The sequence below is a fragment of the Anomalospiza imberbis genome, chromosome 6, assembly GCF_031753505.1.
Source record: "Anomalospiza imberbis isolate Cuckoo-Finch-1a 21T00152 chromosome 6, ASM3175350v1, whole genome shotgun sequence".
NCBI lineage: Eukaryota > Metazoa > Chordata > Aves > Passeriformes > Viduidae > Anomalospiza > Anomalospiza imberbis.
In genome coordinates, this window is record NC_089686.1 from 8,018,648 (window position 1) to 8,044,130 (window position 25,483).

Consider the following 25,483-nt stretch of genomic DNA (forward strand, 5'->3'; position numbering starts at 1 on the left):
AATTTCTGAATACAGGTTTCTGGTATCCAGGTTAGAAGCATCTTGGGTTTTTCACAAGTTTAGGGATTTAATATTCTAGTGTTTCCAATGATATGCAAAATAAATGAATGCGTTCATTCTCTTACAATCACTGAAATTAGAAAGGTGATTTCAGGTGAAATTAGAAAGGTGACTTCTCCTTTCAGGTGATTTTGAAATCAACCTGTTCTGTGTGAAGGGTGCCAAGAGTTTGTGCATGGCCTAGAGACAGTAGCATGATCATGGTCTGCATTTGGGATGGGTAAAAATAAACTTAGGAAAGCTAGGAAATGTTCTGTAGTTGGAGTGCCTGTATTTTAGAATTTTAGCTGAAAATACCTCTTGGAAAAGATGGAATTATTTAAGCCTTATTCTAGAAAATTGAGGAAAATGAGAACAACTACCAGTTTCTCACTGATGGTACTGAGACTATGCAGTTATCCGTGGCAAAAGGTGGTGTTATGCACAGCATACTTGGATTTTGGTAGGTATAAACAAAGTTGCTGGTTTCCCTTACCTTAGTGCAGAACACTTGAACTTTTTTGTTTTGTGAGCTATCCTTGAAACCTGACGGTGTTTTTAATCTTTGACTTTTGCCATTTCAGAATGGAATAGAGGCATACTTAGGCTTTTTTTAGGTGGTCTTATTATGTGATAGCATTTATAAATGGCAGTTTCACAAATAATTAGGAATTGGAACAAAAGCCCATCAGGCTCTGACATCTGTTGCACAAAATTCCCATAAAGCTGTATTTAATCAAATGAGTTAGCATAAAACCTGAATTTATTTATTAAAATATTTTGAAAGAATCCCATTGAGATGCAATGTGTCATTTCTAAGGGTATCCTGGGACACTGGCCAAGATATGACACGTAAGGAATGTTATTGAGAGCAGCATGCTTTGATGTCTCATTTATTTTGCAGTTGAATTTTCTTTCTAATTTTTCTTTGTTGTATGAAAATAAGTTGCTGAGATAATTGTTTATTCCAAAGAAGTTGTCCTGATGATATTCTCTGGTTGGCAATACAAATTGCTACTTTACAAGTAGATACAAATTGTGTTTTAAAAGTGCATGTATATGGGTTTGTTACCACTTCTTAGTTCATTTTTATGCTGGTCTGATGATTAACCAAATATATGCTTTCTGCTTTACGCTATCATGAACAACTTCCTGCTGCAGTTCAGTTTACTGAAACCAATCTTCCTTTTGATTTTTTCCAAAGTAACATTTATTTTCTTAAGCATACATGGCTCACCTCTTTATTCTGGGTTTATTTAGTATTAAATATTTACGTTGTGTTGGAGAAAGCATTCAAATTTCATCAGAATACAGAAGTCTTTTAGATGTCTCTAATTATCTATTGCCAAATCCACTTTATCTGTGATTAGTATGAAAGAGTGAATGTTTTTGTCAGGAGCTTATAGCTTTGCTTTTGTAATAGGCTGCATTTTAAGCAGCCAATTGGGTTGGTGTTGGCCTTTGAAAGATGCAAAATGCTTTGAAGGAAGACTTAAATGAACCAGTAAAGATTGTGCAAGTGCACACATTTAATCTCAGGACTATCTGCATTATAGTTAAAGCTCTGGGAAACTGAAGGAATTGCACTGGAGAATAATCAAAGGGTACAGCTTTATTACATCTCTGTTCTGAAAACGAAGGGGCTGTTTTCTCTGGCTTAAGGTACTGGCTGCTGTGCTGATAAAAGGAAGAAGACAGTGCTTTAGACACCACATTAGAAGTTTTCAGAACATGTCCAGCTGTGAAATGGATGGTTAATTTGACTACAGAAGTGGCACAGGGGCTACATACAATTTTTTCTTACAGACATCAAAAATAATTTTGAAATAAGATGAAGTAGGCCCTCCTGAAGGTTGACTCCACCCAAGGAATTGCTTTTGAGTGTTGGCTCTTAAACAAGTTTAGGTGGTTTTTGGTTATCACTTTCAAGTTGAAAGCACAGTCATTTTAGATTCAAACAAGGAGAGGACACGTTCCCAAATGGGAATGTGGTTGTGTGGAGACCTCACAGCACCTTGCAGGATCTGAAGGGAGCCCACAGAGAAGCCAGAGAGAGATTCTGTCAGGAACTGTAGTGACAGGACAAGGAGCAATAGGTACAGATTCAAAGAGGGAAAGTTTAGGTTAGATATTAGGAAGAAATGGTTTACTGTGAGGGTGGTGAGGCACTGGAACAGGTTGCCCAGGGAGGTTGTGGATGCCCCAGCCCAGGAAGTGTTTCAAGCCAGGCTGGATAACACCTTGAACAACCTGGTTGCCTGGGAGGTGTCCCTGCTCATGGCAGAGGGGGTTGGGGGTAGAGGATCTTTAAGGTCCGTTCCAACCCTTTAGCATTTTATGGACATACTTTATTTGTGATCTGGGGTGTTTCTCAAACACGGTATTTTAAAAAGACTAGCTGGAATGACAGGCTTGACATGGAAAACTATGAATAATCAATTTGTCATCCTTCTATGAACAAAGAAAGCCAAATTCATATAAGTTCAAGAATAAAAACAAATTTATACTTTAAAGCTAAAACAATTATGGGATTTCTGAATTATTTATTTATTATAACTTTTCATCTAGTATGATTTGTAAATCTTGACATTTTCTCCTTTATGAGCTATGTGGGCAAAAATATGAAATGTATGTTTTATATTCACATGCTCTCCAGCAGAGATGAATGCATCTCTAAATACCTCTGTGGTTGCACACTACATTTGATTATTTTCTTCTGATTGTATCAAAGGGATTTTTAAAACCAAAAATCTGTTGAGAGTCAAAGGGGCTGATTAAATCACTTACTTGCTTTTATTCCTGCATGCCATTTTTGTGTCTCCTTTTGGAATCTGCCATTCCTTTTTCTTTGAGAATGGTAACTGAAATACTGCAGGCGCTGTATTAGTAGTATTGGAGGGGTTTTGGTAGTTTGGTTTGGTTGGTTTGTTGTGGTTTTTTAGAAATCATACATCATTAGTTAAAGTCTCCCCCATGGAGCTGAGATTATTGTTTCTAGGAAGCACTTACCAGTATTAGAAGCCTTAAACTATTTTTGAGATACTTTTAACCTTTAAAAGTAGGTGAAAGTGGCTGAGGTTAATAGCTGAGAAGTCCTGGCTTTCAATGTTAATATCAGTCTTTTTTTAGGTGCTTTATCTTCCACTGTCCATTTCTGATCACAATTTGTGTGTGTCACATACATACCCATCATGCTTGACACAAGCAGCTCCAGAGTTGCTCTTACAAGGATTTAAGAAAGGTCAATTTCTTTGCCTGTGTTACCTCATCATTTACCTAATGTATTAGTATTTCAGTTAGTAGTACAGGATTGTCTTTAAAAGTCCTCATCTTCAGCCTTGAGAGTCTTAGCTCACTGACAGAAATACAGGAGTCTTGTCCTTGTCTTTGCTATTGCTGTACTGTGGGGATTTTCTAAAATTATTTTTTAGTTTAGAAATTCACATTTGTAAAGTCAACATTGGGACCACATCTAAGAATAAAGAAAGATTGAATCCATCTTTATTTATTAAAGGATTTTGAAAGTTTGTCTCATAAAAAGCAATTAGTAAGTGTCAGCAGTTGCATGTGGATTAACTATAGCCCTAGAAGTACACATTTAAGAAGCTGTGGTGGAGTTCATTTGCTGATCTCAATTGCTGGGATGTATTTCAAAAGAATTAACTTTGCATGGTCCATATGTGTGAGTGCACATTTTAACAAGATGTCAGTTTTCATCTGTCCCCTACCTCAAAGCTGCTGTGGTCAAATGCTGTGTGTCTTGTGCTGCTCCATGAAACACCACCTTCCTTTCTCAGGCTTGAGAATGTGAAGTTGTAGTATTTCTAGCTAAATGTCTGCTGAGCTGGAATATCACAAAGCATCAGTTACTGTGTTGGGGGAAGGAAAAATGTGGAAGTAGTTTTCTATGGCACACAATGGAGTCATTTTCTAAACTATTCTCAGTGGTGTTTTCAGCTGTAAAGGTTGTATTCAGGTGGGTATTTTCTCTTTTCCTAGGAGTCTTAAAGGTGGAGGAGGAATTAAGGTTGTGCACTCATATGTTACAGTGTCCTTGAGTCAGCTGTCTGATTTCTGCACATTGACTTAGTTTAGGGAAGTCAAATATCCATCAGAGAATCATAATACCTATTTCACTCAGGGATTTTTGAAGTTTAAATGGTTACATGAGAGCCTTGGCTGAAGAGTTGGAATCCCTTTCAGAAAACATTGTGTAAGGTACCACAACCAGACACACTTCAACTGCAAACTTGAGTACAACAACAGCTCAAGTACAGGTTAAATGCTCTTTGTATGTGACATTTTAGGTACATATCTTTCTTAAAAGATTTTAAAGCTACTCTAATTGTTCCCTTATTTATAGAAAGAACACTATTCTATATCATTGCACAGTAAGCTGTTTTCATGCAAGCTTGCTTTGAGGAAAACTACTGTAATTAGAGTAGTGATTTATTTTATGTATAAAGTGAGTGGGAGCTACTGCAGTGGGAAGTTGAGGATGAAGTTGAGCTGAAGGCTAAGTAGGTCTGTGGTCTTCACGAGCCCTGGAAGACACTTTACACACCCTGTCATCTCTTAATAAGTTCTTTTTCTGTTTGGCTGTAGTCCCTAATGCAGCCACAACAGATGTGGTGTGGAGGAGCCGAGTCTCCTTCACTGGGCAGTGGTATTTGCATTCCTGAGCTCTCCTTTTACACCTCTGATTTCCCCCAGAGTCAGCTGCTGGAGGAATAGCCAGCAAAGATCCACACCTCTGGAATATGGTAAAAGTAATCTGCCACACAAAGTGTAAAGATTAGCAGGTCCGAGCTGAGACAGTGTTTCCTTAGTGCAGAGGTTGTTTTAAGGCATGGATGGAAGCTTGGGATTTATCATGATCCTTTTATATCTGGGTATTGCTTTCCTTTGTAAAGTATAATAAAAAAGTGTTCTTGTGCTCCTGTTTGAGACAAGAAGCCTGTTACTACATTAGGACCTTTGATATCCATTTTAGATTAAATTCTTGTATAATATTACTGCCTTCTTTTAGGGAATGTGGCAGGGCTTTTTTCTTTTCTAGTGCTTCTGTGTGTTTTCCCCAAATGTACAACTTAGGCCTAATTTCTTTTCTGTATCTTTTAGTTGTGGAGATGCTCACAAAAGTCCTTGTGGATGTTTTAATTTTTTGTATGTTTACTCCTCACTTAAAAGCTGTGTATATAATACCCTAAAATAGACCTGGTTGTAATACTTTGAAGGGAATTGCCTTGAAGCATCAAATACTTCTGTAATACCTGATGGTATGGCACCACTGAAAGATGAATTTGGACCTACTAATGGATTTGTAGTAATTCTTTTTGGTAGCCTGTATCATCTGTAGAAATAGTAATTTCAAACTGATTTTGTAGTGAATTCTTTGTATGATGGTTTAAAATTCTAGAAGATAAAAATTTTCATTACAGGCAAGACCAATCATATAAACCCACATTTTGAGTCGCTCTAAGGAAACCCACTGAAAATGGGAGTGAGGCTCCTCCACTTAGCTCAGCTGAACTATCTTGTTTTAACTTTGTGTAATACTCAAATGACTGTCCTGAATGCAGCCTTCAGTGGGTTTTCAGAAGTTACAGACCTGGTGACCCGTGGAAATATTTCATGTTACGTTGTTTCTTGTGAAAAATGAAACAGCAAATGGCATTCCCAATGTTACCCCCTCCTAAGAAGGTATAATTCCGAACTTTCTTTTCCATGACTCTCCAACTCAGACAGGAAATATTAGAGCTTGTGTGTTGTGGTTTGTTAAAAAATGTACATTTCTGTTCAAAATTGTTTGTCAGGCTCTCAGAAAATTAGAAGTAATTAAATAGAAGGTTCTACAGATTTGTGCCATTTCTGTACCCTCTCATCTCAAGATGGTGTGAGAAGCAGACAATTGTAATAACTTGCTGCTACTCCTTTTCAGCTAATTTGATCTTGTTCCTTAATTCTGACAGATTGTTTTTAATTTTCCCATCTGTTCCATAAAAATCTCAAGTGATTGACTCCTAGGAAAAAATAATGTCTAATAGCTGAGCCATTTTTAATGAGTTGGTATGAGTTATTTAATGAGACGTGCTGAGGAAGGCAAGCCAAAGGAAAGATTGGGCCTGGGGTGGTGGATGTAAAGAAAGGTAAAGGGCAACCATCTGCTTCAGGAAGCTTCCACTCTTCATCAGCAGCTTTAGGCTGCTGCTCTCTCCAGTTTCAGGCAGTGTCCGTGGACAAAACAACAGAGGTTCAATGGCAGTAATTCCTTTTCCTCTTTTATTTAGAGCAGTGTCTGCCCTCAGACAGTACTGCTTTGGGGAGAGGAATGGTCATGAAAAGGAAAAAAAAATCAAAGAATAAAAGAATAATGTTAAAGTAACCTTAAAAATATTATGGTCTGTGGTTTAACTTCATTTCTTCCCGCACAAACTCCCAGATATTCCAGAAAGAACCTTAGTGCCAGTAAACAGAGTGAATGTTCTCCTCCAGCCTCTCTGAAGGCTAAAACCTTTGCTTTAAAATTGTCTGCAAATGGCATCTCCCGGGACAGGAAGCCATCAATATGCAGTACAGGTCTTTGAGAATAGCAAGCATGAACATAAATACTAACATCTGGACTTCTCCATTCTGTTTTTGCTTTTATATATTATTATAATAATAAACATTAATATTGTTTTTAATAATCATCAGATAGCATTTTCTTTGGCAGCTTGAGACTTCATTATTAAATCAAATAGTGAAAATAAATATACAGCTCTTTTACAAGGAAAGTTGAAAGTTTGACTCAACCCTGCAAATATGCCATTGTGAGTCTTATCCATTGTAGAATTCATAGAATAATGAATCAACGTCTCAGTTGCATACAGTGAGGCAGAACAAATGAGAGAATGCTGCCACAGTAATGAACACACTTGTTTTTTCAGGAGGCAGTGGGCTACCAACTAAGGAGAAAAACTTTTGTCTGCATTTCCTTAAACTGGTAAAACCTGGCAATGTGTTAGGCAAGCAGAGAACATCAGTACTCTACACATCCAGAGCATGTCCAAATACTCAGCCCATCAGGTGTCCCCATGACATGTACTGCAAGCAACCAAAGAACCACTGAATGTAGCAGGTGAAGCTACTGGATTAAGTTTGTACAAAATTGGACTTGGATGGTGTCTGTTTTGAAACCTGAGCTCAGCAAGTAGCTGCAGATAAGAGATGCTCTGTGATTTTACAGAAGTCACTGGCTCTGAATGAGACTAGACTGCCTGAGGTTTTGACTATCCTAATTTGAGACTGGTATAAGGGGGAAAAATGTTTTTATTTGTAAGGATTTTTTGCTATCTAGTACCAATGTTCTTAGACTTGAAGAGAGGGTGGTGGTGTTCTTGTTAGGAAGAAAGAATTGATTGGTGCTTATTTTGCATGCCAGGAGACAAAAGGGACTTAATTTTGGGCAAAATTGTCATGGGCTTTGGGAACATGATCCGTTATCTATCTCTCTAGATGGATTTTGGACAAGGACCTTGCTGTGTTGAGGCTTTCATAATAAATCTTACGTGTATTTATGTAGTTGAAATTAAATTCACAAGATTTAAGTTTAATAGTTCTGCATTAATCCTTCATAAAGCATTGATCTTTTGGTGTTTTTTATCTTCCTCCTCAGTGTGTCAATCCTGATCTTTAATACTTCTCGGCAGTGCTTTGTTGTGGTGAAGCAGTTCCGCCCAGGTAATCCTCTCTTTCACATTTACTTTTACACTCTAGTAAGGCAAGCTTTTAAGGGTTTAGCCGTTAAAAGTTGGTGCATCTGTGGCGATAAAATCTTTGTTCTATATTCTGTTTCTTTGTATGATAGCCCATCCTTTTCATTCAGTCAGAATTTCTAACCAGAGAAATTTCCATTACAGATGAAATGAATGATCAGGGTAGTCTAACATTCTGCTCTTGGGCTGGTTATTGTCCTTTTTTGGATGGAATTACAAACAGCTCTACAATGATTGTGCAAGAAATTGCTTTAATTTGAAGTTCCTTCTTGACCAGCTTGTACAGAAGCGCAGTATTTTCCTTTTTGTTTTGTTTTGTCTTAAATATTCTTTTTATTTGTACTGTCTTATTGTGCATTGTATGGTTGGGGATTTGAAATGAGGGGGATTCAGGACTGTATGCTTTTTCATCAGTATGTGGACAACTTCATTTTACCAGGTATTATGAATTTATGTTTATATACATTTTTTCTGAGTTCTTGTATCAGTTATTTTAACTCAAAGCAATATTTACTTCCTGGAAGTTAAAACTGAAATGCATATTCGCTGCATGTTAATTAAAAGAAATGACAAGGTATTTCACTGACTGTTGCTAAGAGACCATTTCAAGACTGCTCATGGTAGACTTTATAGAAAACTTTCTAGGGTAGTGTCACACTGCCCTTTCTTCCTGACAGTGATTACAGCCTCTTCAGTGCTGTGCAGCAGTGTTACATTGAGAGTGCGTCCTTCTCATCAAGTGCTAATTGACTTGTATAAAGTGTTTGGTTATTTGTTCATCACTGTCTTTTATTTGCCAGAAAATACATGGCTCCCATAGCTCTCGCTCTCTTTGAGCAATCTTAGGGAGAAGCCTTCATAGGTGTGCATGCACACATATATATATATATATATGTATATACACACAGGTATATATATGTGCTGATCAGGAACACATTTGTTTCATTATCTCTATGAAAGTGTCAAATCAGCCTCAAAAGACTGGAGTTAAACCATTCCAGAGGCTGGAGCTGCTCAGACACCTGGCCGTAGGCACAGTGGTCAGTCGGATACCCCACAGCACTTCAGTGATCACAGCTATGCCCTGCCATTACTCACATCCCCATATTTATAGTTATATCTCCATTCCATGGTTATTGTCTGCCCTGGTGCCTGGTCCACAAAGCCAAGACAAAGGCTGAGGCTTTTCTCCTTGCCAGATCCCAGCAGGGTCCCACCAGGAAGGCGATCACTCGTTGCTGTGAGGGAACAGCTCTGCAGGCACGTCCCCTGCACATGTGCTGGTGCCAGGTGTGCTCGCCTTTCCCTAGGCTGTGCTGGCAGGAGCAGCTTTTCCCACTGATGTCTGTGCTGCTTGTAAAGGCACTCATCCCTCCCATTCTGTTTGGCAGCAGCAGCCCTTATGCAGCCACAGCAGAATGGCTAAAGACAGCAGGTTTTGACAAGCAGGGAGCTGAAGGAGTTCATGCTGACTTGAGGGTGGCAGAAGCACACAACCAGTGAGGCAAATAGTGTGCTCTGGGATTAGATCATCTTGGATGATCATGAAATCACACATTTGGGAGGAGCGGAGAGAAGAAAGATAAGCATGTATCTCTGTATATGTACCTCACCCATGACTAATTTGCAAAGGTATTGGTCCATGCTTATTTTGGTAGGCAATTGACCACACATTTTCAAATATAATAAAATTATATGTTGCTTGGGTTGGGACCTATGAAAATGTACTTTGGTTTATTAAGTGTAAGTATAATGACCTTTCAATGGATTGTGATGTTTGTTTTTCCACTGACTTAAAATGAGCAGTATCAAAGATTTGAATCATAAGCTGTGTTCCGTTTCAGGAGGTACGAAACTCCAGTGCAGTCAGACATTTAGAGAGGAGCCAGCGCCTTCCCAGACAGCCAAACCCCACTGGCTCCTTAGTCTGTACTGTTGTTTTCTTCTGCTTAGGAACAGCAAACAAGTCCCTGTATGTGTCACCTACAAAGGCTGCTTTCAATAACAGCAGTGATCTTATTTGCTCCGTTTGGTTGAACCATCTATCCTTTGTCCCACATTACAAAAAGGAAGGTGAGAACATCAATTCTACTGGAGTTTGTACTCTAAGTGGAGTGCCTCCTGGGTAATTAGTCCAGATGTGGATTCCGTCACTTCCTTGGGAAGTCTTTTCCAAAGCCTGACAAGCCTTTCTGTTGTCACTCTTCCTGATGTGCAGCCAGAAGCTGCCCTGGCACAGGTTGGTTCCTCACCGTGCTGCTGCTCAGGGCCACGTCCATCTGGCGATGGAGGAGACTGCCCAGCCATGGTGCAGGGGCAGTTCCTGGCCAAGGAAGCATCAGAAGACAAGGGAACAATGGACATGGGACAAGTGGGTGGGTGACTGTGCTGGGGCTTCTGGATTCTGCTTTCCAAGCTCTGTGGATTTGCAGTAAGAAGACAACCTCTGGTGAGGAAGAGAAGGGTCACAGATTTCCCTCTGAAGAGTGTGCCTTAGTCAGTAGGTCACACACTGCTTTTCCATCCAGTTCTTCATCATCCAGTGCATCACTTGTGCAGTCAGTTTTGCACTTTCAAGAGAGTTATGGGAGATTCTCTGTTCCCTGACATGAGAAGGCAGCTTGGCTTTCTAGGCTTTGCTTATCTGTGAGAGTTGAGTTTGAACTTTTGCAAGCCTGCTGATATTAAATTCATAATCAGACTCCTTGGTGAATGCTCTAATATTTGGGCTCTTACAGAAGTGGCTTCTTTTCTTCCTTATCTACAGCGAAAAACTGTTCCTGGGCTTGAAGTGTGGCCATATCACAGGTCTTTGCTCTGAAGAGGACTGCTGAATTAGGTCCTTCTGGGAATGTAGGTTTTGATTTCCGTGGGGCCCAGTTGTGCTGAGGGAGAAGGAGAATGGCAGGTGCCTGATGGAATGACAGGATGGGTTTCAGGGATACAGAAGACTTTTAACGCTTTTAAGTCACAGTTTCATATGTCTGTATCCCACACTCTTACCTGCATCCTGGTTTAGTACCCAAAGCCTTTAATGGGATGCATGTGTTGTTCCTTTCTAATTATCTGATATGGGTTTGTCAGTACTAAAAAAGAAATAAAACTTTCAGAGGATTTGGCTCATCTCAGAGAAATCTTGGATGTGGTTGTCATTTATGATAATTTTCCTAGCTTTAAGAAGTTTTTGGAATAATGACAATAGACACCCTTCAAGGAGCTGTCCCTTAGAGCTGGCAGGGAATATTTTTTTTCTGGCTTCATGCTGCGCTTTAAAAAAAAAAAAACAACTGAGCTCTAACTCACGTCTCTCAAGTAAGAAATGGAAACTCCGATCCATACCTGTTTGAATCTCTTAGGATATACCTAAGACTAGCAGCTTTGAAAGTTTTAACTTCTGGAGGAAGATTATATTTTGGATATTGGACTGATCTGGATATCTCCCTTTCAAGTGCAGATCTTGCTATTCTACACTTCTGAGGTGTCAAAATGAGCGCTGCAGAAAGAGTCCAGGCACAAATTGCTGGGGTGTAGACTCTGCCTCAGAGACCAAGTGCTTAAGGAGTCACTGTAGTACTTCACTGTTATGCAACAATATTTCTCCAGAGACCTTTTTTTAAGAAATACCAAGCTACAGTATCTGGAAAGACAAAAAGTTGCCTATTAAACCTGAGTTGTTATTTATCCATACTGCAAGATTTAGAATGGGAAATAAAAGAGAAACTAATCTGAAAACCATGTTACGTGTATGTGAAGTATGTATGTAAAATATTTTAATGGAATAAAAATAGATTCAAAGTTTAAAACAGTTTTATTCAGGGTGGTTTATAACACTCTCTTGGAAACGTTTCATGAAAAGCAAGGGGATAGACATAAGGAAATTTCAAGGAAAAAACAAGTGCAATTATGCCTGTATATTAAAGTTACAATGATCTGAAGTTGTCTGTCAGTAGGGATTCTTTGTGTGCTGACATCCAGTCCTGCAGTTCTCACTCAAGCAAAATTTCTTTTGACATCAGTGAGAGGTTTTGCTTAAATAAGGACTAAAATCTGACATTTGCACTTTCTTTAGGAGTGCATTACAGTGGCAGCTGTTCGTAGATTAGTTCAAGAAGTCTTTTTCAGACTCCACACAGGAATCTGTGCAAGGAACTGTATGTTCAAAAGAGGATTTTTTTTCAAACAAACATACATGTTTTTCATACCCTTTCTAAACAGCTGACTTGACAGGCTGAAAGACTCATCATTGTGCACATGGTACTTTATGTGCAACCCAACTTTCCTGCAAGATAACTGCATAGTTTAAATTAAATCCCAATATCTGCATTGCCCAACCAATGGGAGCTGTATGGTGTTTCTGGCACTTAGATTTCTTGGATGAACTAGCTTCCTTTTTCAATTCTTATTTATTTTAAGGTGTGCATGAATTAATTTCAGATGATGTAAGTACAAATAAGAGTTTAAAGAATAATTTTACGGACATGGCAAGAGAACCTTTGTTCTTTAAAATTCCAGTTTGGTGTGTCATTATTTTAACAGATAACACAGCTGAATTCCTTGTTACTCTCAAGTACTCTCATGGTTGTCAATTTCCAGGCGAAATTTGTCTACCACCCTTTTTTATATTTAATATGAAGAGACTAACATACTGCCCTTTGTTTCTTTTTCTTTTGTCTTTTGGGGTTTCTTTTAAGCTGTTTACATGTGTGAAATAGAAAGGCATCATCCTCAAGTCTTTGAGAATCAGGACAAGGAGAGCTTCACTTCCCTGGAGAATCCCTTACCTGCTGTGGTTGGAGTGACCTACGAACTCTGTGCTGGCATTGTGGACAAGCCTGGCCTTTCTTTAGAAGAAATTGCTTGTGAGGAAGTCTTGGAAGAGTGTGGCTATCATGTTTCCATTGCAGACCTCAGGAGGATCACTTCTTACAGGTAAATAGCAGCAAGTTACAACACTTAGCATTTTGTTGTTTCACAGATTGCTGAAGTGGCCTGAATGTTCCCTCCTGCCTTGTTTAAGCAGAGTGTTGGAGGAACATGGACATCTGAAGGCACAAGAAGGGTGTAATTTTTAGCAAGTGAGAAGAGTATGTACAGAAATTTAAGGAATTAGAAATATATAATCTATAGGATAATTATGGGTTTGGATTCCCAGGAAGAGTCATACTATTGTGACTTATTCCAAAGACTGTTAGAACAGGAAAAAGTTGCATTGGGCTCTTCAGAGTTTGGTACAGCACTAGAAAACAGCCCATCTTTTCTATACTGGGTGTTTTCCATCTCTGATTCTTATTATTCAGATTAACAATAGAAACTGCCCAAGATGCTCTCTGATTAGACTTTAACATGATTTTGCAGAAGCATGAGAACCTGTGGCATTAGATCTCTTCATAATATTTGGTCTGTAATTAAAGCAGACCAATTCTTTGAACTGGACAATAATTACTGTTATATATGAAGATTTTGTGGATTTGACTGTCAAAATTATTACATTGTATTTTTGCAATGTTAGAAATAGTTATTGAAATAGCTTTTAACATGTTTTAAAACATTTATTAGAAGTAAAGGGAAAAATTAATATGTAAGTGGAAAAATACAAAGCATGAGTTGTTGGTGAAAAAAAACCCTCAAGAGAAACTTTGCACACAGTTTTAATCCTATTCTAACTCATTCCCAGCTTTTAGTATTGTTATCCAAAATGTATGTATGTTTGTATTTTACAGAGAAAGCAGCAGGTTTTTTACTTTCTTTATTTTACTTGACATCTCCATTGAACTAGGCACTGTCATTGGTTTTTAATTTGGGAATTGAATACAAATCCACAGCTGTCAATCCTGGCAAGTGTTATTTCCTGCTGGATTAACAAGCAGTGCTTCTGTTGAGGGGAGGGGGTGAATCACAGGAGCTGTCTTTTACAACTCATTGAAACCAGATTAAGGGTTTGTTCTACTGAAAGAAAAAGTGTCTTCCAGATTTATGAGTAAAAGCTGTCTATAGAATTTCATAGGTTGGGTGACACTGACAGGCTGCTGCATGCAGATATATACATATGCATGTGTACGTATGTGTGTGCATACAAATGCAAAAGAGGAAAAGTAGAATACAATTCCTGTAGAAGGTTGTAGATTTAGTGCAGAAGTTTGACTCAATATTAATGATTTATATCTGCATAAAACTCTGTGTTTTGATGTTGATAAATGTCTTTGTATGTTACAGGTGGTTGTTCATTCACTTGCTTTTTTTTTTTTTTTAATTGCACTGACTTGTGAAGGGTGTATGCAATTGGGGTTTTCTTTGTTGAGACCTTTGCAAAGAGCTGGTAATCCTCCATTGTCCATGTGGACACAGCTTTCTGCCCATGGAGATCCATGCTGAAGTCAGAAAGGCCTGTATAATTTTTACATTTTTAAATTAATATGAAAGGTTGACACCTCAAAGATGATATTTCACAGGGGTTTTTTGTGTGATTTCCCATGCTTTATTATTAGGATTTTATTCCATATATGTTGGTATTCCTATTAGGAGTGTTCTGTTTTCCTCCAGCCAAGGATTGGCATATCTTTCTGATCCTTGAGGACTTGATGCAAAGACAGGAAGTAATCTGTTCATTTATGGTCTCCTAAGGACATTTTTTCTGTAATGGCTGCACTACCTATAAGAATTTCCTGGGCTTTTTCTAAGTGTAGCAGGTTTTTCCAAGTGGTTTATGCTGCTGTTTCATGCTGTGACTGTCAATACAAAGCACAGGCATAAAGCATTACATTAATGCATATGCATGCCATTACAATGCATCCTGCACTTCTGCTCCTATCTCCCATCCCAGCAATCTGTGTAATAGCTGCTCTGCATTATTTATTGATCCAGTGCCTCAGGTCAGAGTTTTGGGGGGCTCTCTCTAGATGGCTTCTCTTCCAAAGATCAGCCTCAGCTGGATTGGCACCAGTTGTGACAAATGTGCATCTGTGCTTTCTCTCAAATCTGATCATTCCATGGCCTCTCTTGGAGGGTTTTGGCATTCTGTCTGAAGTGTCTTATCTGTCTGTACCACAAGCAACTTTCCCTTCATGTCTTGCCTAAATTTCCCTTTCTTTACTTCAACACTGACACTTACTACTCTGTCCTCAGTGGACTTGAAGTACTTCTGCTCCTTCCACCTCCTTGTTAAAGCATGTTCCCTTTATTTTATTTTTGCCTGTGCAAAACTATTTTAGTTGATTTAGTCTTTATTTTCAGATCATATTTTCTAGATATCTGATCATTCCTTCTGCTGTCCTCTGCCTTCTCTCCATCTGGTCTGCATATTTCTTAAAAATTTAGTGCCCAAAGTGAAGCACAGTACTTTAGTGGGGGCTTTCCTGGATAGAGTGGAAGCATTATCTCCCCTAGTCTCACAGATCATTCTTTATACACTGCAGTTTGCTGTTTGCCTTTTTTTGCAGCGGCATTACATTATTGATGTAATTTATCTTCCACAATGCCTCCCCTGTCTCAAAACTAGGATTTGAACCTGATGATCCTTGTGGATCCCTTCCAACTCAGAATATTCCATGATTCTGCATTGTCATTCACCTCCTGTCCGTATTCTGTGTCATCAGAGCCTTTGATCTGAAAGCAGGGAGTTGTATTCCTAATGACACCCCTTGCTGGAATCATGGTCATCAGAAGGAAAGTGCCTGGCTGAAATAAAAGGAGTTGAGCTAGACCTGACAGAAGGGCATGATGAGCCAAAGACACATCAAATGTAAAGGGAGAAATGGTTTTGGCTAGGGAGGTCAGTACATTTCCATGCCTAATGGATTAAGAAAGATGGAGCATGGACAATCCATAGGGAGAACTTACAGTATGGGGAAAAACTGAATATGAAAACCTTGAGTGGAAAAAGAGGAAGAAGAGATGAAGGAACAATGCAGAGAAAATCACAGGCTGAGAACTAAATGGACCTGGGGAAAGTACATTCATGGTGGTAGAGAAGAATTCTCCGTAAGGAAATGAGGAAAGTATTTAGACTTTGCTGTGTTCTCTGCTCTATAACTGTATAGGTTAGAGGTAATCTGAAGATAGCAGGGATTCTCCTCATTTATTATTAGGGCCTGTAGCAGTGGTTTTGGGGGACTTTTTTTTATTGCTTCTCAGCTAACCTGGAAAGTGTGACCCCAGTACTGCCACAGGTAATTCATACACATGCAGGTACCCACTGGACCCCTTATTAAGCTCTGTCGAAGCTCCAGTGACTTAATACTCATCACATAGAAGTCATACAGTGAATTAAGCAGATCTCACATTTAATTACCTTGAATGATCCACAGAGGAGCTGTGGAGTCAATGAGGAATCAGGAAAGAAGCCAGGAGTTGGGGAATTTGCACCATTTAAGTAAGAGTCTTTGGAACAAATTGTTCCAGCAGCAGGAAGACAGTGTGGTGTGGGTGAGTGAAGGAGGCTGGGTTGGAGGCAGATAACAAGAAACACAAACATGCTTAGAGGAACTTGACTGGAGGAGGACAGAGGAATCACGCGTCGAAAATCAGAAATATCTGTTCCTATTATAGAAATATGCCAGACAGGAGGTGAATTAAAATGCAGATGGTTCATGTTGCTGTGTAGACAGAGGAGAGATCATTCTGAAAAGAATCTGCATTGTTTGCAGCCTGTGTGGTGAGTTTAGTATCATCACTCCACAAATTTCTATGTGTGTGCTTGGCATTCAGTAACTTCATTTTGGTATTGCAAAAAGGTTGCTTAAATTATGGCAGCAGCTAATTCAGTTTAGGAGACTTCCAGGAAGTTTTGGTGGCTGCTAGTGTCTTGAGTTCTTGTCAGTTGTATGTATGGCATCAGTCAAAAATAGCATAGGTGCTTGATGTGAGGGGTATAAAGGAATTACCTAAAATAACAAAATGAAGCTAATCCAAATGTAGCTTAATTATAAACTGAAGATTCATGAAGGTCGAAGGTTGCAGTTAAATTCAACATTTTTAAAAGCTCTAAAAGAAATCTGTGAGCTTCCCTTAATGTTTGGGGTTTTTTTTCACAAATGCACATTTTTTTTAAGTGAACGTCTTTGGACTTACTCATATACCAGATATAACAATTTTCTTTCTGTCATGGTATCCCAGCAGTTTTCTGATTGAATCCCATTTGCTGAAATTCAGCTGTGAGTTAATTTCTTAGGTTGAAGTACTTCCAGCTATCTGCCTTGAGACATGTTTCCTTACAAGACAGGGGCAGGGAAATAAGTTGTTGTCATTGTTGTTATTGTTCTCGTTGATGTTATTGTTGCTGTTGCAAAGTATTTTCTTTTAGTTCTTGAAAATGTTGGTTGTCCTGAAGAATATCTATAAGATTAATTGGGCTTCAATAACACCTCAGAACATCAGGGTAGAGTTGAACCAGAGCTTCTAGTTCAGCTTCCTCTTCCCTTCATTACATCTTTATTTCCTCCCAGAGGCTGTAAAATACTCTTGGCTTTGACCTGGATACAATAGGAGCTGTAGGTTTTCAGCCTCACTGCAAAGAAATCAGATGGATTAGTTTAAAGAACTGACTATATTAAAATAGGTACTTACTTTAATCTTCCTACATTTGATTTTTTTCCTAAAGTGTACAAGAAGAGCATTCAGAGAATTAATATTGTATGTTCCAATTACTGTGCCATGGCTTTTAGCCTCTGTGCAATGAGGTAAAAATGGTTTGTATTCACAGGTTTTTATGTAGAAGGAATAATAGCCCTGAAAATGTTAGAGTGCATTATAATTAGAAAGATCACCTGCTAGTACACCTGTTGGGTGATGGCATAATGTAATATAATTTTATGTTAATTACTTCTGTGCTTTTTTCCCTGCACCTGCTGCTTATAATGTCAGAACTGTTCAAAGGTCCTAAGAAGTGACAAAAGGAGCTGTATGTCAATGATCATCAGTTTACATGTTGCATGCCTAAGTGGATCTTGATTTAAGCATGAATAACAGAGATTTGTTTCACATTTATTTGTAAACATGAATTATGTATTCAGTCTATACCCAAATTCTGCATCCAGATGGCTTATGTCTTAGAAAAGGATATATTGCTTTCAGGAATTTGGACATTACCTACGTAAGATGAAAACCAAAAAAAGAGATATATTTCTGTGTTGATAAGAATGTTAATTGTGTGTATATTTTGTATTTGTTTAATATTAACACATTACAAGAAATTTAGCTTTTAATTGCTGTCTATCAGAAATCTGAACTAAAGTAATAAGTCTTCACAAGGATAAACCAATTTATTTGTTCCCCATGTTGCAGCAGAGGAGAAGAGTATAAAATACTGTTTACATTCTCATACATGCTTGTTTCTTCAAATTAAAAATATAATATTTACAAACATGATACTTATGAATAATTGGTTGGCATAGGCGAGCACCCAGACATGAGAAAAAGGCAAACATAATCTGAACCAGAAGCTTTGAAGTTTGGCCCTGATTACCAACGTGTTTGTGCATGGACATGCACACATGTGCACACTCATTGTGAAGAAAAAACTCACAGACTGTTGGCAAACTCAATCTCACTTTGGCTTCAGACACTACTAAACCTTTTTTTTTTTAAGCCATAAGATACTGTTTCCCACTTCTGATAAAAAACGTATGTACTGTATCTTTATGCTCATGAACTTAGGACAAGTGAGAAGTCCCATTTTGTGAGCTTGATTTCGAGCACTGTGTATTTCCTCATGCATTTGATAAAAGGGAACAGTTAAACAAAGGCTTTATGGTAGCTGCTATTGCTGTGCTTCAGAAACAGATTGGAGTGACAATCTGCCCCCTGTGTTTCCCCTGGTCTGAGGAGGAAGTAGATGGAAATACTGTACTTAGAGCCTCGTGCTGCCAGCCAGTCCCACCCCTGGGCAGGAGGTGAGAAGTGCTTCGCAGTCATTCTGCAGAAGCTCCTTCTCTGTTGTGGCATTGCCTAGAAGCGTGCTGCCCAGGACTTTAAAAGCCATAGCATGATTTAATCTCACTATTTGAGTGTTTTATTCAAAATGAAATATGGGAAGGCAGCATACAATCTTGTTTTGATGTGTTAAACTTATATATAAGTTACTGTTGTGATGAAAACCATACGACTTGGGCATCCTTACTTTGACGTGCTTACATTCCTAGACTTGCTCTTGTCAAAGGTAATGGAGGTTTCTAACTGTCTCAAGCAATGCAGAAAGTTTAGTACTAACAGAGTTTTGGGGTTTAAAATCTCTCTGAAATTCAGGGCTTGTGAGCTTAAGCCCTAATGACTTGACAAGGAGTATTTGTGAGCCCTGTAGCTGTTAATTGGAAAGACCATCAGCTCCTCGGAGGAAACCCATCCTCAGGATGAAGAGGCAAGAAAACCGAGCTGTGTTTTGTGTAGATCATTTGCCTTTGTCCCACAGTGGCAAATAAGCTCTGTGCAGACACATCAGAATATAGCTGGAACAGTCAGCTGAGGTCAAGCCAGGCTTAGTAGGTCTGGGTCAGTGTGAGCCATGACCTGCTGTGTTTGGGCAGCGTGCTGCTAAACCCTGGACTGACACCAAAGCCTGAAGTCTCACCATGGGCTGGTGCTGAGTTCAGACCTGCTCACCCTCCCCCCAGCCAAGCCTCTCTTGTGCCAGGAAGGCACCTTTATCAGGAAGGTGGCTTTCCCAGGCTGAAACTCATCACTTACAGTTCGGGTGTGCTGACCCCTGTGATTTCCACAGATGCAAAGCTAATGAATATAGCTGTAATCTGTTAATAGGTGACTCATTTCAGACCATGGCAAAAGTGTTTTATTAGTAGTGGGAAATACTGGGGTAAGGAAAAGGGTATGCCACCTATGTGGGATAGAAGAAGACAGTAGCAGAAAGAGGAGTATAAATAGGACTAAAGGCACATCAAAATTCTTTAAGCAGCATACTCAGAAAGTGCAGGTAATTGTGCCAAAGCAGAGAAAATTCCTAATGACAGATTAACCTGAAAGCACACTGCAAACATAATAATATTTCCTGTAGCCTATTCACCAGTCAGACCCACTTTCTCCCTCTATATTCTCTTCCAGTGCCCAAAATCACTGAAATGTACAATGTTTTGCAACGTTATGTGGAAAAATGCTTTATTACTTCTACCTGAAAAGCTTCAAAGCAACAAATCTACCTTCTGATTTCTATAAAAGCCAAAGGTACTAAGACAGACAAAATGTGAATAGCATTGATTTGTGTGCAATTTTCTAAGGACAAGCAGGATACATTAGCAGTGTGGAAATGTCGTGAAAGACAGCAGTAAGCAATACTGAAGAGTATTTAATTTAGTAAAGGGCAGTCCATGTGGATCTAAGCAAAAATGGTCGACTGGCAGTGTAAGCCAGAGCATTTAAAGAATAAAATATCAAGTGAAAAAAGGTAGGATATTTGCCTCTTTTAAGAATTAAAGTATATTTCTATATCTTTCAACTTCTTTCTGAAACCATTGAAATAGTCTTTTAGAATCAGAGACTAATGGGATGTACTGAGTTGGAAGGGACCCACAAGGATCATCATGTACAGCTCCTGACTCTGCACAGGACACTCCAGGGGTCACACCCTGTGCCTGAGAGTGTTGTCCAAAGACTTCTTGAGCTCTGTCAGCCTTGGTGCTGTGACCACTGCCCTGGGGGAGCCTGTTCCGCTGCCCAAACACCCTCTGGGTGAAGAACCTTTCTCTAATATCCAACCTAAACCTCTCCTGACTCAGCTTTGTGCTGTTTCCTCGGGTCCTGCTGCTGGCCACAGGAGTGAAGAGATGGCTGTCTGTCCCTCTGCTGCACCTCGTGAGGATGTTGAAGGCAGAATCCAGCACTTGCCCTTGTTAAACTCCATATGATTGGTGATTGCCCCTCTCTTAATTCGTTGAGGTCTCTCTGCAGAGCCTCTCTGCCCTTGAAGGAGTCAACAGCTCCTCCCAGTTTAGTATCATCAAACTGGGAGTAACTGTCAACTCCCTTGAGGGAGACTAGACAACAAATTAAAGCAGTGAATATGTTTATAAATAACATCCTGCAACAGTCTGCAAAGTCGCCATATAAATAGTGAAGGGATTCTAGGTAGGCTTAAAAATATTAGATTTGCTGGTTTGGGAAGGAAAGAGTAGAATAGAATGTAATGAGTATTAATACCAGCATTCTTTAATTTTATTTATAGCACACTTGGAAGTTTTTGTTACGTTGTGACTAATATCTTGTGGCAAAAATGCACCAGAGAAGAGAAAGCTAGGTAATCAAGTAAGAGAGGATGATCATGTGGGTATGTCCTGCTTTGAATATGTATTGTTAGAAATGTTTGTTCATTTCTGTGGTTAATTATATACCAAATAGATGTGAAGAAATACCATAACTTTGGGCATCATAACAAAGGGAAGACCTTGATGTCCAGGACTTTAATATTTTCAAGTATATTAAGTGTAGTAGCTACTCTTGATATATTTAGTTCATTACAAGGGAGTATCATGTGAATAAGTACAAATAAATTACACCATATGGAAATCAATCCTGCTATTTGAGCTGTGGTGGCAAGAACTTGAGTCTTACAGTGCAGCACCTTGGAAACTGGTTTTCCTTCAGAGAAAAGATGTGTGGAAAGTGAACTGATTTCCACAGCTGTAGCTGTTTCATGAGGAAATGGTCACAGGTGCTATAGAAGGAGATTATGCTGTAAATAATCAAGCCAGAATGTTCTTATAGAAGTACTTCTTATATAAATTTGCTGGGTTTGTATATAACCTTTATATAACATCAAGTGGACATGGAAATACTCAGGTTAGGATCATTTTCATTCTCCAGGTGGAACATCCCAGAGGAAGGTGTCAGACTTGATACTCATCATAAATAACAGGACATTAAATATATTATACACAGTCTTGTGTTTTTTCATGGAACCTGTGGCAACCAGCAAACTGCATTCTTTGTCTTGCAAATTTTACAGTTGGTTAAAACATGGATCAAAAAGCCCAATCCTAACACTGGGATAAAGTGATGAGCACAGAATGAAAGAGGTCCAATATCAACCTTCAGAGTTCCTGAAAATGCCAAAGATGGTCAAGTTTTTTCTCATAGGAATGATCCTGGAGGGATGACACATCTTATCCAAAGTCACAGAATGCATCAGAAGTAATTTTAGGAAAAGAATTCACTGATTCGCTCCCTATTCAGTATTTTTTAAAAGTGTATATTGATATAAGAAACCAATTTCAATAGTCACTATTAGAAACCAACTTCTGTAGTCACTGTTAATTCTCCAAATAAAATAATTGCCAGTGTTCTTAGAAAACTGAGAGACAAATGATTAATTCCTGCTGTGGGGTGTGATGTGTGCTGGATTAACTGAAAGATTTAGTTGACTAATGGTTGGGTAAATCTGGATATACACTCTAAGATCATAACGCTGCTACAAATCTGAGAATCCTCTGTATGTGTAATAATATAGAAGCTAATTTTTCATCTTGCCCTAATGCCTCATTCATAGTTTCAGTGAACTTTGGATCCAGATTTAATGTGAAAAGTCGCTTGTAATCATGTGAAATGAAGAAATTGCAATTACAATGTGAATATTTTCTTGGAAGGACTAAATGAGTGGATTATCTTCTTATCCCTTATTTAATAATACCTAAATTAAATAGTCCTAAGGAAATAGAGGATTAACAAATAAGAAGTATAATACGCAGCAAGCAGTCTAGCTGAAGAAAGACTACATAATCTAAAATATCCTCAACTAAATCCACTGAAGCAAATTTAGCAGGGAGACTGAATTACTTTGGACATGTGCGTGCTTACAGTGGTCCATTTGGGTCAAGGCTAAAGTTCAGGAAGGATAGAGAACGAGTCTCAGACTGCCTTTCCCTTCTTTACCTACACAGTCCATGAGTGGAGGACTCCAGCTGTGAATGGACATAATCTTCTTAAGAGTAAAAAAAATCTAAATATTTGTGTAAAAACAAGCAAACAAATGTAGCACGACAGCACACAGACACACTGGGGAGCTTCTTCCTGTTGTTTGTGCATCTCTGTGAGTCATCCTGCAGTTTGCTCTCCCTGAGGTCAGCTGGAAGAACTTCTGTTGACTTCAGTGTGTGTAGGACAACAGTTCACCAGTACAAAATCTTTTCTTCTTTTTTTTTATTTTCTCCCAAATTCACATATTTCCAAAGAATATATTTAAAGATGGATCTATTTTATATGGAACTGTATTCAGAATTGTTGGTATTTTTGCATGAAAGTTGCAATCAATTTCTGTCTCAGTAATTCTGCCTCAATCAATTTCTGTATCACTCATTAAGGACCCAGGTTTCCATTCCTAGCTCCTTGCTGCCTTCTTTCTATCTAAACCAGAGTTTCCTCTCTGCTTTTTTCCAGGTCTGGAGTTGGTGTGACAGGTTCTAGGCAGACTTTGTTTTATGCAGAAGTAAACGACCAGATGAGAACCAGTGGAGGAGGTGGCCAGCCTGAAGAAGGAGAGCTGATTGAAGTTGTGGAAATACCTTTAGGAGAATCCATGAAGTTTGCTTATGATGAGACTTTCCCGAAGACAATGGGTGTCATCTTCAGCTTCATGTGGTTCCACAACAACATAGCACCTAAACTACCCAAAAAGTAAAGCACCATGATTGTAAGGAAAGCTTTTCTGCTGGTGCTGTGCATGCAGAAAACTGCAAATCTGCTTGCCTCAATCAACTCAACTTCTCGCAAGACAAATTTTTCTTTAAATAAACTTGGATGTAAAATCTGAACTAAAATCTTCACACAATTTCCATTATTAGCAAAACACTAACTGGCTTCACGGGGCCAGGATTTGCCTTGGAGAGACAAATGTTGATTTTTGTGCAAAGGTTAAGTGAATGTGTCCAGTTCTCCTTTCACACAGCACTGTTTTGAGGAGCTGCCCAAGCCCTCAGCACAGCTGTCTCAGGAGCCTCTCACCGTGTCTGTACATACTGGCAACTGTGTATTCATTGTCAGTTTTGATATTTTTTTGAAGAAAGCAGCAAACCTTAATAGTCACAGATACCTTAACAGTGTTCCTGAGTTCAGCACAGCTTTCAGGGAGCAGCTTTCTCTGTGGTGCGTGGCTCCTGTGCAGAGGAGGCATTTGCATTTCTGAACATGCAAACCTTTATTTCATAAGCAAACAGGTCTGTAAATCCTGCTAACATGTCACTTTGGCAATGGAGCAGCTGTAAGATTATGTGCTCCTGTTTGTTCCCATCACAATGCTGGGCAGCAGTGATGGTGATGGAGGGGTGAAGGATGGGGGCTTCTGCTGGAACACATGCTTCTTTGTTTGCTTTATGGGCAATAGTTGATAAATTAGATCAAACTTTGTCCTCGAGAGTGGGACCAGAGAGGCCAAATGCTTTTAATTTGACTATGAGGTGATTAACTCAAGTGATTTCTCTGAGGTTTGCTGTGGTCTCAATTTCCTTACCACCCAAATGGGAGGAATGGGACTTACCCCTCAGATAACACTTGGAATCTAATGATTGGAAGTGCTTTATTGTGATTTTATCATGATTTGTGCAGTTTACATGAAAGCCTGTGCAGCCTGCACAGACGTACTGAGGAATGTCTTTTAAAATCAACGTCTTGATTTAATTATTTGATATAATTTGATTTAATAAAGTGGTCTAATTAGAACATATAGTACATGTTCTATCAGTGTAGGTTGGATGTGGAGTGTTTGTCATGTGAAACTGTTAAGAGCATGAATGAAACAGAAACAAGTCTGGCAATTTAATTAAGCACTGGGTTATGTTATTCTCTGACTTAATCAACATGCCCATATTATAAATGCCTCCAGGGGTACTGAGGTGCTAAGTGTGTTTAGAAGAGAACTGCAAATATGCAAACTTGAACTTAACATCCGAGATAAATGCAGCAGGGGTGTCCGGTGGTGTCCAGTGGCTGATTTTAAATCACTGCTTATCTCAATAGGTGTATAAATAAAAAAGGGTTTTTTTAAAAGGAGCTTTTAGAATTGTTGCTTGCTGGTTCTCCTCATGATAGGAAGGAAAGGTCCTTGGAAAGCCAGCGAAGAAAGAGCAGCCTCTGTCTGTGGAGTCAGGCTATTTGTGGAAGTTCAGACACAGCTGTGTTGAGCTGGGCCTGGTCCATGGTGAGTCAAGGGCTGAGTTATTGTGAGAAGCAAATAAATTCTGTCTGTCTGATGTATTTACATTGGAAGGTGTTTCAAGGTGGGGTCTCCAGTGCTCTGTCTAGTACAGTGTGTCCTGATTGCTGCCGAGGCCTTTATGAACTGCTACAGTCCATAGAATAAATAATGCCTTTTATTCCAGGCTGTAGTAACGAAAGTTTCTGTTTGATTCCACCAAAATTACTGGTCACACAGCAGCTTGTGTGCATACATGTCAAAAGCCTTTTTTCTTTATAATGCAGAAATTGGGAAAAATAAACTATTTTGCCCCTCCAAGGTGCTGTGACTGTGCCTCTTAATGTACCAAACCTCCCCAGGGGCAATGCCAGGCTTGCCAAAATCTGGCCCCAGGTCCTGCTGCTGGTCAGCAGGAGGCTGTTCCCCATCGCTCACCAGCGTGGTGGGGCTCGCAGGAGGTGTCTGCTGGGGCCATCAGGGTGACACCGAGGAGCCATCGCCACCAGAGCAGCAGCAGAGGCTTCCCAGGGCTGGGGAGAGAGCTGGAGGTCACCCTGTGGGA

General features: G+C 39.2%; 1 protein-coding gene and 1 long non-coding RNA gene across 2 annotated transcripts in view; one reads left to right on the forward strand and one right to left on the reverse strand.

Annotated features, from left to right (window-relative positions):
* NUDT14 (nudix hydrolase 14) overlaps positions 1-25,239 on the forward strand; it is a 59,345-nt gene extending 34,106 nt beyond the window's left edge. Inside the window, exons 3-5 of the mRNA XM_068192219.1 lie at positions 7,697-7,761; positions 12,488-12,725; positions 23,169-25,239. Coding sequence (XP_068048320.1) covers positions 7,697-7,761; positions 12,488-12,725; positions 23,169-23,409 — 544 coding nt within the window. The 3' untranslated portion in view covers positions 23,410-25,239. The remainder of the gene's footprint in view (positions 1-7,696; positions 7,762-12,487; positions 12,726-23,168) is intronic.
* Positions 14,949-16,662, reverse strand: LOC137475189 (uncharacterized). The gene is made up of 2 exons (XR_010999734.1): positions 15,242-16,662; positions 14,949-15,148 (listed from the first exon to the last, which is right to left on the reverse strand). It is a non-coding gene; the product is annotated as an uncharacterized lncRNA (long non-coding RNA).
* Positions 25,240-25,483: the final 244 nt, after the last annotated feature.